Consider the following 18,537-nt stretch of genomic DNA (forward strand, 5'->3'; position numbering starts at 1 on the left):
GGGGGTAAATATGTTAGGGACAATACTGTGGAATATAGTCTTTGCTGACTTGGCCGTGTACTAATCCCAACCATACCTCACTCCTGCACTTACTTCATTCACAAGGGACTGTCAAATGTTGTATTAAATAACAAGCTGCAAGTTACAAAACAGAAACACTGATGGCAGAAAGTGAACAGCTGGAAGCACGAAGCAGCAGCAGAAATGTAACCAAATCGTGCAAAAAGCAATATTTGGACTTACAGAACTCACAAATGTCTTAATCCTGAATAGGTTGATTTGGTGATTCTTGTGATGTTGTTCCCATTCAAATCCCTGAAAAGAAACAATGTCAAAGTGGCTGACAATAAAACAGGGAGAGACAACAGGACAGGAGCTGAAGCGTAAACAAGGTGCAAACCAAAGACCAGATCTGGGCCCGGTTATTGATATTTCACTCGGCGACACGAGCATTTTTCAGTTTGTCGTGAACACTGATAAAACCAGGACGTGCCTGCCCACCCCCACCCCCACTGTGTACCCGTCTGAAATAGTGTTGAAAATATTTGTCCGGCAGGTGATTTTATCCTTTTTGTCTCTGCGTGCATTTTATTTTTTAAATAGATCATAAATAACAATTTGCAGCATAATTAACAGCGGGGAAGAAAATCTGCAATGTGACCTGCGTAAGTGGCTGAACTGCCAGCACAATAATCCATTCAGTCCACCCTCTCCCCTTCTCTCTCACAGTCTGTCATTTGTTTTGTGCAGAATTTCTGGCAGTTTCTCAGCTGCCAGCCTGCCAGGTCTGAGTGACTGTACTGCCTGGCCTCAGTGACTGAGCTGCCAGCCCACGAATCCATTCGGCCCACAATGTCCATACTAGCTCTCTGGAAATTAGTCCCCTCCCACAACCAGCAATATTGGAATAGGGAGGTTGCACGGCAGTAGGGTCACGACCCATGACCCGTACTGTTGCTACGCGTTTCTTGCATTAATAACATATACCGGAAGTGACGGATGTCCTCCAGACGGATTGAACGGCTCCGTGCATCAAGCCCTTTAACCCAGTGACCTTAGGTGCAAAGCCTATACTTTGCAATATAACAATGTATTTTTATCATGCCAATAACGTATTTTTAATTGAAAAATTGATAAGAGATACAGAGATAGATAGAGAGATACAGACATCAGTGAGTGAATGTGCCGACTCCCCGCCCTCCTCAGCCCCAACATGACTCCTCCAGCACCTCCAGCGGCCGCACGACGCTCCCACCCATCAGCCCCACACACACACACACACACAGAGATTAATGATGGTGGTGGTGGGGCTGTGGCGGGACCCAGGCCCAGCTCCCCGAGCTCCGCCAACCGCAACCCCAGCTCCCTGAGCTCCGCCAAACCCAACCCCAACCCCAACCCCAGGCCCCGCTCACCGAGCTCCGCCAACCCCAACCCCAACCCCAACCACAGGCACCGCTCCCCGAGCTCCACCAACCCCAACTCCAGGCCCAACCCCAGGCCCCGCTCCCCGAGCTCCGCCAACCCCAGGCCCAACCGCAACCCCAGGCCCAACGCCAACCCCAACCCCAGGCCCCGCTCCCCAAGCTCCCCCAACCCCAACCCCAGGCCCCGCTCCCCGAGCTCCGCCAACCCCAACCCCAACCCCAGGCCCAACCCAAACGCCAGGCCCAACCCCAACGCCAGGCCCAACTCCAGGCCGCAACCCCAAACCCAGGCCCCGCTCCCCGAGCTCCGCCATCCGCAACCCCAACCCCAGCTCCCCGAGCTCCGCCAACCCCAACCCGTCACTCACTGTGGGGAGGGAGGGAGGGAGCAAAGATCTTAGAGCAGAGCAAGACGGGCTACTCTTGCGAAATACAATGGGCTGACGTGTAGTAGCTACGGAGGGGATCCTGGGCATTTTTCCCCGCCCATTTTAGTAACCGGAGCCGACCTGACCCGACTCGCAGTGTAATCAACGTTGCGGGGCAACAGTTTGTGTGTGTGATATATGGTTACATTCATAATTCTGTCAGTTCATACTTCTTGTCAAGAATCAAATTTGACTCTGGTAATTGTCTTTTTTAATGTTTTTTAAATCATTTATTTTTAAATGGCTCACAAGCAGTGTTTGAGTTGATTTTGTAGTAACCGGAACCGACCCGACCCGCAGGGTAATTGACATTGCGGGGGAAGTTGTTGTGTGTGATATAGGGTTAGATTCATAATTCTTTTAGTTCATAATTCTGTTAATTCTTGTTAAAGAATAAAATGTTTATAAACACACATACATGAATGTGATATAAATGTATAGAATCATATAACACACACAATTATATTTCTTCTGATCCAATGTTGAACTTTATTTCAGACTAGACAAGGGACATTAAATAAGAAAAACATTGTAAACCTCCCCGCAACTTCACACACACTGGACCTTATTTCCCCCCCCCTCCCCCCCCGCACTCCCTCGCCTGCCCCCACACTACAATGTGTCCCCCCCTCCTATGCCCCTCTCCCCGCTACCCTGGGCCGCGCCCTGCCTCTCCCCGGGCCCCACACTCCCCGGGCCCAACACCCCCTGTCCCCGGGCCACACACTCCCTCCCCGGGCCCCACACCCCCTGTCCCCGGGCCACACACTCCCTCTCCCCGGGCCACACACTCCCTCTCCCCGGGCCACACACCCCCTCTCCCCGGGCCCCACACACACTCCCTCTCCCCGGGCCACAACTCCCTCTCCCCGGGCCACACACTCCCTCTCCCCGGGCCACACACTCACTCTCCCCGGGCCCCACACCCCCTCTCCCCGGAAAGACTCTTGCTAAGATTGAAAGTAAAAGGCTCTGGAAGTAATCTCGGCTGCGTCTCATTTTGAGATTAATCACTGAGGCCCAATTGTCTTGTGGTGTCTTTTTTTAATCAAGTTTTGTTCAGATTGATGTTATGTTTTACAAGTTATTCACATGTTTAACTTCACAAAATCCCACCTTGACAACACTTGCTTCCATCTGCACACTGGCAGTTACAGCTATGATGCCACAATGGGATCCAATCCTTGCTGGCCATCCCCACTTAGTCCTGCAGGAAGTTTTTAAAAGTTTAAAAACAGGGAGGCTGAAGAGGAGGGGGAGGGGAGGGAGTGCTGGGGGAGGCAGGGGAAGTGCAATTGGATTATTTTTTAAATACTTGGCAGCAAGTGCAATTGGGGGGCTGAATTGGAGGGGAGAGAGTGCTGGGGGATAAGGGGAAATAAGCTGTCCCTGCACATTTGGGGGCTTTGGGTGAGTTGAGGATTATTGCATTGGGGGAACAGGTGAGTGGTGGAATATTGCATTAGGGGAACTGGTTACGTTGGGGGACCAGGCCTACCGTGTGACAGGAACACACTGGTCCCACTTGGTCTGGTACCAAGCTAAAAGTTTGTATCAGCAGAGATAAACAATGTTCACCATTGAAGGCTGAAATGGCTTCAAACAGTGAGGATTGGTAAAGAATAGCCTGAAACAAAATGTAACATTGTTTGGTGTCAAAAAAGTATGTTGTGCAGAATGTGTATAATAATTGCCCTTTTTCTTCTGCAACATTGGTGACGGCTGCGTTAGAAAAAGGTGACAGTGTTCACTAGGATTTGACCACAATTGAATCAATGGATCATATTTTGTACAGCTAATCCATTATTTGTCAGACATACCTTGCAGTACAAATCTTCAGTCTCTTCATAAAGGCAAGAGTGGGCATGTTGCTATAGAAACTCCTCAGAGGAATGACCCTTGCAGGAAAGGAAACATTTCCTAATCTAATCAAATCCATTAAACAAATAAAACACAACAGCGGCCAAACGATATTGCCAGCTGCAGGAACTATCTTTGAAGTAGTGGGGAGGTGTGCAACTGCCCTACGGCTACAGATATGCATGGAGGCGAGAATCATTTCTTATCATTTCTGGAGATGGTTGGCATTTTCTTTCATTATTGATAACAACATGAATTCTGAAGAATTCCGAAAAACACAGTGAGGTCAGGAAAAAACTGGTTTTATTTGTTACGTAAGGCACAAATACGTCAAGCCTCTCTTTAAAAAAAAAACACATTTAAATGCCTTTAAGTTTTTGGGCCAGTGGCAGCCAGCTGGTACTGTGAGCAGTCGGCTGTTTGCAGCTTGGCTCCCTATAGCATTTTCACTTGGGTACAGTATGAATGAGAAGATGCTGGTACTGTTGATGGTCTGCTCCTCGACAGGGCCAAGGAGGGGCTTATATAAGGAACACTTCTCCATGCGTTTCCCACCACGGATGGCTGACCTGCTGAGTTCTACCGGCACTTTGGAGGGGAATCAATACTCCAGGACTTGATTAGGACGGGGGAGGAGGGGGGGGGGGTGTGTCTCCTTAATTTGAAGAATTCAATGTTCATGTCATTGGGCTGTAAGCTATGAGGTGCTGTTCCTCCAGTTTGTGTGTCACATCACTCTGGCAATGGAGGAGGCCCAGGCAAAAAGGTCAGTGTGGGAATGGGAAGGGGAGTTAAAATGGTTGGCAACTGGGAGTATTTGTGTTTGGTCCTTATCCGTCCTTAGCCTTGGGCGGACCGAGCGCAATGCAGAGTGGGGGGATCGAGGACCAGATAGAAGGAACAGCAGATGCTGGTTTACAAAAAGAGACACAATCTCCTGGAGTAACTTGTACATCTGGAGAGCATGGACAGGCAACATTCTAGGTCAGGACCCTTCTTCAGACTGCTTGGTGTGGGGGGTGGAGAAAGTTGGAAAGGAGAGGTGGGAGTGGTTGCCTTAGATTCCCTTCCCTCTACAGATGCCGCCTGACCCACTGAATTCCTCCACCGCTTTAGAGGGAATGGACAGACGACGTTTTGAGTCAGGACCCTTCTTCAGACTGAGTGGAGTGGGTGGGGGGAGGAAGCTGGAAAAGAGAGTTGGGGGCTGGACAAAGCCTGGCAAGTGATAGGTGAACACAAAATGCTGGAGTAATTCAGCGGGACAGGCAGCATCTCTAGAGATAAGGAATGGGTGACGTTTCAGGTTGAGACCCATCTTCAGAAGTGATAGGTGGATATAGGTGAGGGAGACACAAGAAACTGCAGATGCTGGAATCTTGCATAGAACACAATTTAGTTAGATGCACAGAATATTTTGCCCAGAGTGGGGGAATCGAGGACCAGAGGACATGGGTTCAAGGTGAAGGGGAAAAGATTTAAAAGGAAACTGAGGGGTAACATTTTCACACAGGGTGGTGGGAGTATACAACAAACAGTCAGAGGAGGTAGTTGAGGCTGTGACTATCCCAAGAAACAGTTAGACAGTTACATGGATAGGCCAAATTTGCAGGGATATGGACCAAACACAGGAAGATGGGACTAGTGTAGCTGGGACATGTTGGTCGGTGTGGGAAAGTTGGGCCGAAGGGCCTGTTTCCACACTGTATCACTTTATGACTAACACAAATTGCTGGAGTAACTCAGCGGGTCAGACAGCATCTGTGGAAGACATGGATAGGTGACATTCACAGAGTGCTGGAGTAACTCAGCGGGACAGGCAGCATCTCTGGAGACAAGGAATGGGTGATGTTTCGGGTCGACACTGAAGATGGGTCTCGACCCTGAAACGTTACCCATTCCTTCCTGCGTCTACCTAAACTGTGCCTATCCACGTGGCGATGTGCCAGCAGGCTGGAGCGGGCAAAGGCCTTGCTGCAGAGCGGGCAGGTGAAGGGGCGCTGGACGGTGTGGTCTCGTCGTTGCTCCAGCAGATGGTCAAGGCGGGTGAATCCCTTTACACATTCAGCGCACACAAAGGGTCTCTCCGATGTGTATCCGCTGGTGTTCCCGCAGCCCCCGTGCTCTCTTGTCACAGTGGGAGCAGCTGCTCGCCGGCGTGGGTCCGCCGGTGCTGCCGCAACTCCCGTGAGCTGTCAAACTCCTCACCGCAGTACAGGCAGTCGTAGGGCTGGCCACTGGTGTGCACATGCTGGTGAGGCGGGGCGTAGGAGGCCATGGTGAAGCGCTCTCCACACACCGGGCTGGGGACGGGACGGTCGCCGGCGTGCACTCGCTGGTGGGACAGCAGCCGGGTGGAGTTGGTGAAGCCCTTGCCGCACTGGGCACAGGTGTAGGGGCGCTCGCCGGTGTGGGTGAGCTGGTGGGACAGCAGGTGACTAGACTGGGTGAAGCCCTTGCCACACTGGGCGCAGGTGAAGGGACGCTCGCCGGTGTGGACGCGCTGGTGCACCAGCAGGCTGCTGGAGTGGGTGAAGCCCTTGCCGCACTGGATGCAGGTGTAGGGACGCTCAGCAGTATGGGTGTGCTGGTGGGACAGCAGCTTGCTGGAGGAGGTGAAGCCCTTGCCGCACTGAATGCAGGTGTAGGGGCGCTCGCCGGTGTGGTTGCGCTGGTGCACCAGCAGGCTGCTGGAGTGGGTGAAGCCCTTGCCGCACTGGATGCAGGTGTAGGGGCGCTCGCTGGTGTGGGTGAGCTGGTGGGAATACAGCCTAGTGGAGCTGTTGAAGCCCTTGCCGCACTGGGCGCAGCTGTAGGGGTGCTCGCCGGTGTGGGTGCGCCGGTGCTCCAGTAGGTTGCTGGAGTGGGTGAAGCCCTTGCCGCACTGGATGCAGGTGTAGGGACGCTCGCCAGTATGGGTGCGCTGGTGGGACAGCAGCTTGCTGGAGGAGGTGAAGCCCTTGCCGCACCTAATGCAGGTGTAGGGGCGCTCGCCGGTGTGGTTGCGTTGGTGCACCAGCAGGCTGCTGGAGTGGGTGAAGCCCTTGCCGCACTGGGCGCAGGTGTAGGGGCGCTCGCCGGTGTGGGTGCACTGGTGCGACAGCAGCCTAGTGGAGCTGGTGAAGCCCTTGCTGCACTGGGCACAGGTGTAGGGACGCTCGTCGGTGTGAGTGCGCTGGTGTATCTTCAGGTGGTTGGACGTCTTGAAGCCTTTGCCGCAGTTGGAGCAGGTGAAGGGTCGCTCACTGCTGTGCACCCGCCGATGATCCCCCAATGCCGACGACAGTGCAAAACTCTTGCCGCAGGTGGAGCAGCCATGGGGCTTCTCGCCCGTGTGCACCCGCCGTCTTGAAGCTCTTGCCGCAGTCGGAGCAGGTGAAGGGCCTCTCGCCGGAGTGCACGCGGTTGTGCCGCTGCAGCTTGTCATAGCAGGTGAAGCTCTTGCCGCACTCCGAGCAGTCGAAGGGGCGTTCTCCCGTGTGCACCCGCCGGTGGAGCTCCAGCTGGCTCGGGTACTGACTGGCCTGGCCACACACGTCACACTCATAACGCTTCTCCTTGTTGTGTCCCGTCATGTGGTCCTCCATCGCAGCTCAGCAGCTCGAAGCTCAGCCCGCACACCGAGCAGATGGGGGGGGGGGGGGCTCACCATCCTCGTCTCTCCGTCCACGGCACCGGCTCTTAAGCCCTGCAGGAGGGGAACACAGAGGGTCAACAAGCTGGCAAACAGGACATTACAGATCCGATCTTTGTCCGGAAGCAAGATGGCGGAGGCTGGTTGCTAAAATGGGTCCTATAATCACCCATGAATCTGCCCATGACCGCACTAAGTGTTTTGCGTAGGAGTAGGCCATCTTGCTCTGCTATAAGATCTTTGATTGGCTCTAGCCCAAGTGGGAGCAGAGTTAGAAGTGAGTCAGTGAGGGGAAAACAATTGAAAACTGAGGAAGAGAGAGGAGAATTCAATGTTAATGCCATAAGGACGCAAGGTCCCCAGACGGAATATGAGGTGCTGTTCCTCCAATTTCCGCTGTTGCTCACTCTGGCAATGGAGGAGACCCAGGACAGAGAGGTCGGATTGGGAATGGGAGGGGGAGTTGAAGTGCTGAGCCACCGGGAGTTCAGGTAGGTTTTTGCGGACTGAGCGGAGGTGTTCGGCGAAACGATCGCCCAACCTACGCTTGGTCTCCCCGATGTAAATCAGCTGACATCAAGAGCAGCGGATGCAGTAGATGAGGTTGGAGGAGATACAGGTGAACCTTTGTCGCACCTGGAACGACTGCTTGGGTCCTTGAATGGAGTCGAGGGGGGAGGTGAAGGGACAGGTGTTGCATTTCTTGCGGTTGCAACGGAAAGTGCCCGGGGAGGGGGTGGTGCGGGAGGGAAGGGAAGAATTGACGAGGGGGTTGCGGAAGGAGCGGTCTTTGCGGAAGGCAGACATGGGAGGAGATGGGAAGATGTGGCGAGTGGTGGGGTCACGTTGGAGGTGGCGGAAATGGCGGAGGATTATGTGTTGTATTTGGCGGCTAGTGGGGTGAAAGGTGAGGACCAGAGGGACTCTGCCCTTGTTGCGAGTGCGGGGATGGGGAGAGAGAGCAGTGTTACGGGGTATGGATGAGACCCTGGTGTGAGCCTCATCTATGGTGGCGGAGGGGAATCCCCGTTCCCTGAAGAACGAGGACATTTGAAGAAGGGGTCTGAAGAAGGGTTTCGGCCCGAAACGTCGCCTATTTCCTTCGCTCCATAGATGCTGCTGCGCCCGCTGAGTTTCCCCAGCAATTTTGTGTACCTTTGAAAACTGAGGAATTTTGTTTGTAAATTAGGCAATTTATCAGTCAATATAAGCAAGATGGCTATTAGGGAGCAACAGTGAGGGAGCGGCCTTGTGAGGGAAGTGCCCTGTGAGAAAAGTGCGAGTCTTTGGCTCGAGAGTCTTCAGCGAGGAGGCTGAGGAGAGGAGGCTACGCAAAACGCTGGAGAGGGAGAGACGTAAGAAGGATATGTCAGGCAAGGACACTGCTGGTGCCTCTGGCTGCTACAAATGTGAGGTGCATCCAGGTACAGCTCCTGAAGGACCGTGTTAGGGAACTGGAGAAGCAAGTGGAGGACCTCAGGTTCATCCGAGAAACTGAGTCGTTCCTCGACAAGTCCTACAGTAAGATTGTTACACCTAAGGTACTAGAAGTGAGAAGGGGGGTGACGGTGAGAAAGGGAGGGAAGCATGGAATGCAAACGTCCCCAGGTGTTGTACCTCTTGTGAACAGGTTCACCCACTTAGAAGGTGAACAGCCGGAAGTGGTAGTGCATGTCGGCACAAATGATGTCGGAAAGAAGGGGATGAATATTCTGCAGCGTGACTTTAGAGAGCTCGGAAAAATGCTGAAAAGCCGGACCTCCAGGGTTGTTCGCTCCGGTTTGTTTCCAGTTCCCCGTGCTGGCGAGAGCAGGAACAGGGAGATACGGGACCTGAATGTGTGGCTGAGGAACTGGTGCACGGGCAGGGATTTAGAGTCTTAGATCACTGGGATCTGTTTTGGAGTAAAGGGGAACTGTACAAAAGGGACGGATTGCATCTTAACAGGTGGGGGAACCAGCATTCTGGCAGGCAGGTTTGCCACTGCCACACGGGTGGTTTAAAACTCAATATGGGGGTGGGGTGTCAAATGGGATAGTTGAGGATAGAGTTAAAGGGAAAGGGTTTCTTAAATGTGTGAGCGGAGAGTCAGAGGGGTGTAAAATGAGGGTAGAAGCAATAGGTAGCAAGGTGAAAAGTTAAAGTGGCAGGCAGACAAATCCAGGGCAAAAATCAAAAAGGGCTACTTTTCAACATAATTGTATAAGGGGTAAGAGTGTTGCAAAAACAAGCCTGAAGGCTCAATGTCTCAATGCAAGGAACGTTCCATATAACCATATAACAATTAAAGCACGGAAACATGCCATCTCAGCCCTACAAGTCCACACCGAACACTTATTTTCCCCTAGTCCCATCAACCTGCACTCAGAACATAACCCTCCATTTCTTTTCCATCCATATACCTATCCAATTTATTTTTAAATGATAAAATCGAACCTGCCTCCACCACTTCCACTGGAAGCTCATTCCACACAGCTACCACTCTCTGAATAAAGAAGATCCCCCTCATGTTACCCCTAAACTTCTGTCCCTTAATTCTGAATTCATGTCCTCTTGTTTGAATCTTCCCTACTCTCAATGGGAAAAGCTTATCCACGTCAACTCTGTCTATCCCTCTCATCATTTTAAAGACCTCTATCAAGTCCCCCCTTAACCTTCTGTGCTCCAAACAATAAAGACTTAACTTATTCAACCTTTCTCTGTAACTTAGTTGTTGAAACCCAGGCAACATTCTAGTAAACCTCCTCTGTACTCTCTCTATTTTGTTGACATCCTTCCTATAATTGGGCGACCAAAATTGCACACCATACTCCAGAATTGGTCTCACCAATGTACAATTTTAACATTACATCCCAACTTCTATACTCAATGCTCTGATTTATAAAGGCTAGCACACCAAAATCTTTCTTTACCACCCTATCTACATGAGATTCCACCTTCAAGGAACTATGCACAGTTATTCCTAGATCCCTCTGTTCAATTGCATTCCTCAATTCGCTACCATTTACCATGTACGTCCTATTTTAATTTGTGCTACCAAGATGTAGCACCTCACACTTATCAGCATTAAACTCCATCTGCCATCTTTCAGCCCATTCTTCCAAATTGCCTAAATCTCTCTTTAGACTTTGGAAATCTAATCTTCGTAATAAGGTGGATGAATTGAATGTGCAGATAGTTATTAATTACTATGATATAGTTGGGATCACGGAGACATGGCTCCAGGGTGACCAAGGCTGGGAGCTGATAATCCAGGGATATTCAATATTCAGGAGGGATAGACAGAAAGGAAAAGGAGGTGGGGTAGCGTTGCTGGTTAGAGAGGAGATTAACACAATAGAAAGTAAGGACATTAGCTTGGTGGGTGTGGAATCGATATGGGTAGAGCTGCGAAACACTAAGGGGCAGAAAACGCTAGTGGGAGTTGTACAGGCCACCTAACAGTAGTAGTGGAGTTGGGGATGGCATCAAACAGGAAATCAGAAATGCGTGCAACAAAGGTAAAACAGTTATAATGGGTGACTTCAATCTACATATAGATTGGGTGAATCAAACTGGCAAGGGTGCTAAGGAAGAGGATTTCTTGGAATGTATGCGGGATAGTTTTCTAAACCAACATGTAGACGAACCAACGAGAGAGCAGGCTATTCTAGACTGGGTATTGAGTAATGAGGAAGGGTTAGTTAGCAGTCTTGTTGTGCGTGGCCCCTTGGGCAAGAGTGACCATAATATGGTTGAGTTCTTCATTAGGATGGAGAGTGACATTGTTACTTCAGAAACAAGGGTCCTGAACTTAAAGAAAGGTAACTTTGAGGGTATGAGATGTGAATTGGCCAAGACAGACTAGCAATTGATTCTTAAAGGGTTGACGGTGGATATGCATTGGAAGGCATTTAAAGACTGCATGGATGAACTACAACAATTGTTCATCCCAGTTTGGCAAAATAATAAATCAGGGAAGGTAGTGCCTCCATGGATAACAAGGGAAATCAGGGATAGTATCAAAACAAGGGATGAAGCATACAAATTAGCCAGAAAAAGCAGCCTACCAGAGGACTGGGAGAAATTCAGAGTCCAGCAGAGGAGGACAAATGGCTTAATTAGGAAAGGGAAAATCGATTATGAAAGAAAACTGGCAGGGCACATAAAAACTGACTCCAAAAGTTTTTATAGATATGTGAAGAGAAAAAGATTAGTTAAAACAAATGTAGGTCCATTGCAGCAGGATACAGGTGAATTGATCATGAGGAACAAAGACATGGCAGACCAATTGAATAATTACTTTTGTTCTGTCTTCACTGAGGAAGACATAAATAATCTGCCGGCAATAGCAGGTGACCGGGTGTCAAATGAGATTGAGGAACTGAGTGAAATCCAGTTTAGCCCGGAAGTGGTGTTAGGTAAATTGAATGGATTAAAGGCCGATAAATCCTCAGGGCCAGATAGGCTGCATCCCAGAGTACTTAAGGAAGTACCGGCAGAAATAGTGGATGCATTAGTGATAATTTTTCAAAACTCTTTAGATTCTGGAGTAGTTCCTGAGGATTGGAGGGTAGCTAATGTAACCCCACTTTTTAAAAAGGGAGGGAGAGAGAAAACGGGGAATTACAGAGTAGTTAGTCTAACATCGGTAGTGGGGAAACTGCTAGAGTCAGTTATTAAAGATGAGATAGCAGCACATTTGGAAAGTGGTGAAATCATTGGACAAAGTCAGCATGGATTTACGAAAGGCAAATCATGTCTGACGAATCTTATAGAATTTTTCGAGGATGTAACTAGTAGAGTGGATAAGGGAGAACCAGTAGATGTGTTATATCTGGACTTTCAGAAGGCTTTCGACAAGGTCCCACATAAGAGATAAGTATACAAACTTAAAGCATACGGTATTGGGGATTCAGTGTTGATGTGGATAGAGAACTGGCTGGCAGACAGGAAGCAAAGAGTAGGAGTAAATGGCAGGCAGTGAGTAGTGGGGTAACGCAAGGCTCAGTGCTGGGACCCCAGTTATCTTAGATTACTAAAACTCTGTTCTTGACCGGCTTTGGCCATCTGTGCTGTGATCTCCGAGAGAACGCCGCCACCTACGGCCGTCATTTTTGGCCACCTTGCTCAGAGCCCCCCTCCGCCGTATGTGTGCCAAGGATTTTTCCTGTCGATGAGAAATGACAGAGATGTTAATGTTTTAACAAAATTCCCCATTCTCTCTGCTGCCCCTGCTGGCGGCAGGGGGGAGGGACTATAAAACCAGGAAGTGGTGTGCCTCACAGTCTCTTCAAGATGGAGTAAGGCAGAGGGTCGTGTTTCTCTGAGCTGTGAATAACACTGAACACATGTCTACTCAAATGTAAGTGTCTTTAGTGGTTCTAAAACGCTTGCAGAATGTGTCTATTGGTTCTAAAATGTTTGATAATCGTTTATTGGCTCTAAAATGTTTGCAAAACGTGTCTCTTTTGGTCCTACAATGCTTGCAGAATGTGTCTTTTTTGGTTCTAAAATATTTTTTAGGTTCTCCCCCCCCCCTTCATCTTGCCACATATCCTCTCTCCCCCCCTCTCCATCTCCCACCGCTCCTCTCCCCTCCTCCTCTCCCCTCTCTCCCCCACTCTCCTCTCCTCTCCCCCCTCTCCTCTTTCCTCTTTTTCTCTACCCCCGTCCCCGTCAATCCCCTCCCCCACCCATTCCTCCCTACACCCTCCCCTCCACACATCCCCTAACCCCCTTCCCCACCTCTCTCCTCCCCCCTCGTCCTCTCACACACCCTCTCTCTCCCCCCTCTCTTCCCCTCTCCTCGCCTCCCCTCTCCTCCCCCCTACCCCGCTCTCTCTCTCCCCTCCCCCCATCCATCCCCTCCCCACCCTCCCTCCCTCCCCTAAACCCCCTCCCCACCACACCGCCTACCCTCTTCCCTCCCTCTCCCTGCTCCCCACCTCTCCCCCCTCTCAGCACCGCCTCTCTCTCCCCCTCACTTCTCACCCTCTCTCTACTCCTCCCCTCCTCCCCCACCTTTCCTCCTCACCCACCCTCCCTCTTCTCCTCCTTGCCACCCCCCCTCCCTCTTGCCCCTCTCTCTGTGTCTCTGTCTCTCTCTCTGTCTCTGCCCCTTCTCTCTCTGCCCTCACTCTCTACCCCCCCCCCCGCACTCTAGATGTGACTGCAGGTTGGGGGCTATGCGTCAGTAGATAGGGTGGTTATGGGGTAAAAGGAGCACATTAATAATATTAATATAATATCAAGGGGGGTAATTAGCGTGAGTGCGGGGGGGGGGGATAGTTAGCGTGTGTGACGCTGCATGCCGCCTCCACCCCCCCCCCCCCCCACAACCGCACGTTGGGGGAACAGACCCAACGGATCTGCACTTGGTCTAGTTTACAATATATATTAATGATTGGACGAGGGAATTGAATGCAACATCTCCAAGTTTGCGGATGACACTAAGCTGGGGGGCAGTGTTAACTGTTAGGAGGATGCAAGGAGGCTGCAAGGTGACGGATAGGCTGGGTGAGTGGGTAAATGCATGGCAGATGCAGTATAATGTGTATAAATGTGAGGTTATCCACTTTGGTGGCAAAAACACGAAAGTAGACTTTTATCTGAATGTTGGCCGATTAGGAAAAGGGGAGATGCAACGAGACCTGGGTGTCATGGTACACCAGTCATTGAAAGTGGGCATGCAGGTGCAGCAGGCAGTGAAGAAATCGAATGGTATGTAGCATTCATAGCAAAAGGATTTGAGTATAGGAGCAGGGAGGTTCTACTGCAGTTGTACAGGGTCTTGGTGAGACCACACCTGGAGTATTGCGTACAGTTTTGGTCTCCTAATCTGAGGAAAGACATTCTTGCCATAGAGGGAGTACAGAGGAGGTTCACCAGACTGATTCCTGGGATGTCAGGACTTTCATATGAAGAAAGACTGGATAGACTCGGCTTGTACTCGCTAGAATTTAGAAGATTGACGGGGGATCTTATAGAAACTTACAAAATTCATAAGGGGTTGGACAGGCTAGATGCAGGAAGATTGTTCCCGATGTTGGGGAAGTCCAGAACAAGGGATCACAGTTTAAGGATAAGGGGGAAATCTTTTAGGACCGAGATGAGGAAAACATTTTTCACACAGAGAGCGGTGAATCTGTGGAATTCTCTGCCACAGAAGGTAGTTGAGGCCAGTTCATTGGCTATATTTAAGAGGGAGTTAGATGTGGCCCTTGTGACTAAAGGGATCAGGGGGTATGGAGAGAAGGCAGGTACAGGATACTGAGTTGAATGATCAGCCATGATCATATTGAATGGCGATGCAGGCTCGAAGGGTCGAATGGCCTCTACTCCTGCACCTATTGTCTATGTTTCTATGGCCCTCTCTTGTCTCTCTCTCTGTGTAACTGGCTCGCTTTCTCCCTCTCTCTATCCATCTGTCTCTCTCTGTCCCCCTCTCTCTCTCTGTCTCTCTCCATCTCTCTCTTCCTTCTTTCTCCCTGTCTCTCTCTCTATCTCTCGCTCTGTCCCTCCCTCTCTCTGCATCTCACTTCTCTCTCTCTGTCTCTTTCCCATCTGCCTATCTCTCCCTACGTGCCTCACTGTTTTTCTCTCTCTCTATCTGTCTCTGCATCTCTCTCTCTGTCTGTCTCTCTCCTTCTCTTTCCCTCTCTATCTCTCTTTGTCTGTCTCTCGCCTTCTCTCTCCCTCTCTATCTCTCTCTCTCTCTCTGTATCTCTTTCTCTATTTCTCCCCCACTGTTTGTCTCTCTCAATTTTCAATTTTTAAATTCAGAAACTTTATTCGCATGATAAAAAATACATTGTTATATTGCCAAAGTATATAACATGACATACATATTTAAGATGCATAAATATAAATACAAGTCTACAGTGCATGGATAGATATGTCCCTATACATAAACTCGCATTAGGCCTATAGCCCTTTATAGATGCTACATGTTCTTGCAGCTGCAGCAGTACAACACAATAGCAAATTTAGCAATTAAATATTCATTTCTATGTGTCAGTTAATGTCGATTAGTGTGTGCGTACACATGTGCATGTTGGTCATTCGCCGTCTCTCAGGTTGTGGCATGCTGTTACGTATTGTGCCTTATTTCCTTCGCCAATTATTATTCTTAGTTTTGATGTATCATCTAGTTCTTTAAAATCAGGGGTTGCCACACTGAGTTTGCCAAAGTATGCTTTCCTTGTTTTGTCAAATTGTTTGCATTTTAGGAGGAAGTGTACCTCTGTTTCAACCTCATCTGTCAAACAGTGGCCGCATATTCTGTTTTCTCTTGGTTGCCAGAATCTCTTGTCTTCCTGTCTCTCTCTTTCCCCCTCCCTCTGTCTCTCTGTCTCTCACTCTCACTCTCTCTATCTCTCTCTCCCTGTCTCTCTCTCTCTCACATGCTCATAGATACATAGAAAATAGGTGCAGGAGTAGGCCATTCGGCCCTTCGAGCCTGCACCGCCATTCAATATGATCATGGCTGATCATCCAACTCAGTATCCCGTACAGCCTTCTCTCCATGATCCCTTTAGCCACAAGGGCCACATCTAACTCCCTCTTAAATAGAGCCAATGAACTGGCCTCAACTACCCTCTGTGGCAGTGAGTTCCACAGATTCACCACTCTCTGTGTGAAAAATGTTATTCTCATCTCGGTCTTAAAGGATTTCCCCTCTATCCTTAAGCTGTGACCCCTTGTCCTGGACTTCCTTGTCTCTCTCTGTGTCACTCCCTCTCTCTCTTTCTCTCTCTGCCTCATTCTCTCCCTCTCTCTGTCACCCCCCCTCCCTCTCTCTCTGTCTCTCTCTCCCTCAGTCTCTCCCTCTCTCGCTTCCTCTCTCTCCCTCTCTGTCTCTCTCTCCGTTTCTCTCTCACTCTCTCTGTCTCTCTCTCTGTCTCTCACCCCCTCTCTCTGTGACTATATCTGTCTCCCCCTCTCCTCCCTCTGTCTCCCTCTGTGTCTCCCACTGTCACTCTCTCTGTATCTCTCCGTCTCTCACTGACTGTCTCTCTCTCTCGCTGTCTCTCTCTCTCGCTGTCTCTCTTTCTGTTTCTCACCGTCTCTCTCTCTCTCTGTCTCCCTCTCCGTTTCTCTCTGTCTGTTTCTGTCTTTCTTTCTCTCTCTCTGCATCTCTCTCTATTTCTCGCTGCCCCTCTCTCTATCTCTCTCTGCTTTTCTCTGCCACTGTCCCTCTCACTGACACTCACTTTCACCCTCTCTCTCTTTCACCCTCTCTCTCTTTCTCTCTCGCTCTCTCTGTCTGCCTCTTAGTCTCTGTCTCTCTCTGTCTCTCACTGGCCCTGTCTCTCTCTCCCTCAGTCTCTCCCTCTCACTCCCCGTCTCTCTCTCACTCTCTCTATGTCTCTCTCTCTTTCTGACTCTCTCTCTTATCTCTCTCTCTCCCCATCTCTCTGCTTCTGTAACTGTCTCTCTCTCTCTCTCTCTCTCTCTCTCTCTCTGTCTGTCTGTTTCACTGTATCTCTCTTTGTATCGGTCTCTCTCTCCCTTTCTCTCTTTCTCTCTCTCTCTATCTCTCCCTGTCTCTATCTCGCTCTCTGTCTCTCTCTCTCCCTCCCCCTCTCTCTTTCTCTCTGTATTGAGTTTGTAATGAGAAGTTGGGAGGTCACGTTGCAGTTGTACAAGACGTTGGTGAGGCTGCATTTAGAGCATTGGGTTCAGTTGTGGGCACCGTGTCACAGGAAAGATGTCGAGCTGGAAAGAGCGCGGAGAAGATTTACGAGGATGTTGCCGGGACTCGAGGAGCCTGAGCTACAGGGAGAGGTTGGGGCAGGCTGGGACTCTATTCCTTGGAGCGCAGGAGATGAGGGGTGATCTTATGGAGGTGTACAAAATCACCAGGGGAATAGATCGGGTAGACGCACAGAGTCTCTTGTCCTGAGATGAGGAATCGAAGACCTGAGGACATGTGTTCAAGGTGAGTGAGGCGGGGGTGGGAAAAAATTGAATAGGAAACTGAGGAGCAACACAGTGGGTGTATGGAACGAGCTGCCGGAGGAGGTAGTTGAGGCTGGGACTATCGCAACACTAGTACAGGTACATGGATAGGACAGGTTTGGAGGGATATGGGCCAAACGCTGGCAGGTGGTTCTTGTGCAGATGGGGCATGTTGGTCGGGGTGGGACTAGTGTAGATGGGGCATGTTGGTCGGGGTGGGACTAGTGTAGGTGGGGCATGTTGGTCGGGTGGGACTAGTGTAGATGGGGCATGTTGGTCGGGGTGGGACTAGTGCAGATGGGGCATTTTGGTCGGGTTGGGACTAGTGTAGATGGGGCATGTTGTCCTCTGGCATGGTGTGGGCAAGTTGGGCTGAAGGGCCTGTTTTTGTGCGCTGTCTCTCTATCTCTCCCCCTCTCTGTCTGTGTCCCGCTCTGTCTCTTTCTCTCGCTCTCTCTCTCTCTCTCTCTCTCTATCTTTCTCTATCTCTCTCATTGTCCCTCTCTCTGACTCTCCATCTATCTCTCTATCTCTCTCTCTCTCTGTCTGTCTCTGTGTCTCTTAATGTCTCTCTCTCTCTCTCTCTCTCTCTCTCTCTCTCTCTCTCTCTCTCTCTCTCTCTCTCTGTCTCTCCCTCACTCTCTTTCTCACTCTGTCTCATTCTCTCTCTCTCTCTCTCTCTCTCTCTTTCTCTGTCTCCATCTCTCTCTCTATCTGTTTCTTTCGTTCTCTCTCTGTCTCTCTCTCCGTCTCTGTCTCTCTCTCAGTCTCGCTCTCTCTCTCTCTCTGTCCCACTATGTCAATCTTTCACTCTCTCTCTCTCTCTGTCCCTGTCTGTTTCTCTGTATCTCTCTTTGTATCGGTCTCTCTCTGTCTCTCTCTCTGTCTCTCTCTGTCTCTCTCTCTGTCTCTCTCTCTGTCTCTCTCTCTCTGTCTCTCTCTGTTTCTCTCTCCCTCTCTCTCTCTCTGTCCCTCTGTCACTATCTCTCTCTCCCTCCCTCTCTCTCTCTCTCTGTATTGAGTCTAGAAGTTGGGAGGTCACGTTGCAGTTGCACAAGACGTTGGTGAGGCTGCATTTAGAGCATTGTGTTCAGTTGTGGGCACCGTGTTACAGGAAAGATGTCGAGCTGGAAAGGGCGCGGAGAAGATTTACGAGGATGTTGCCGGGACTCGAGGGGCCTGAGCTACAGGGAAAGGTTGGGGCAAAGGGCTGGGACTCTATTCCTTGGAGCACAGGAGATGAGGG

At 50.2% G+C, this 18,537-nt stretch overlaps 1 protein-coding gene across 1 annotated transcript; it reads right to left on the bottom strand.

The window, feature by feature from the left end:
• Positions 1-307: 307 nt before the first annotated feature.
• On the bottom strand, positions 308-8,835 carry LOC116969599 (zinc finger protein 239-like). Its single transcript, XM_033016428.1, has 6 exons — positions 8,825-8,835; positions 7,091-7,270; positions 6,853-6,945; positions 5,939-6,684; positions 1,714-1,794; positions 308-315 (listed from the first exon to the last, which is right to left on the bottom strand). The coding sequence occupies exons 1-6, from the start codon at positions 8,833-8,835 to the stop codon at positions 308-310; spliced, it is 1,119 nt and encodes a 372-aa protein (XP_032872319.1).
• Between the last annotated feature and the right edge of the window lie 9,702 nt (positions 8,836-18,537).

This window comes from Amblyraja radiata, unplaced genomic scaffold, assembly GCF_010909765.2.
Source record: "Amblyraja radiata isolate CabotCenter1 unplaced genomic scaffold, sAmbRad1.1.pri S89, whole genome shotgun sequence".
Classification (NCBI taxonomy): Eukaryota; Metazoa; Chordata; class Chondrichthyes; order Rajiformes; family Rajidae; genus Amblyraja; species Amblyraja radiata.

Coding starts and splice junctions, on each gene's coding strand:
- LOC116969599 (XM_033016428.1), bottom strand. Junction 6,685..6,852: donor CGTCCCTACACCTGTGCCCA/GTGCAGCAAGGG, acceptor CACCTGCATTAG/GTGCGGCAAGGGCTTCACCT. Junction 1,795..5,938: donor CACCAGTGGCCAGCCCTACG/ACTGCCTGTACT, acceptor CCCTCCCCACAG/TGAGTGACGGGTTGGGGTTG.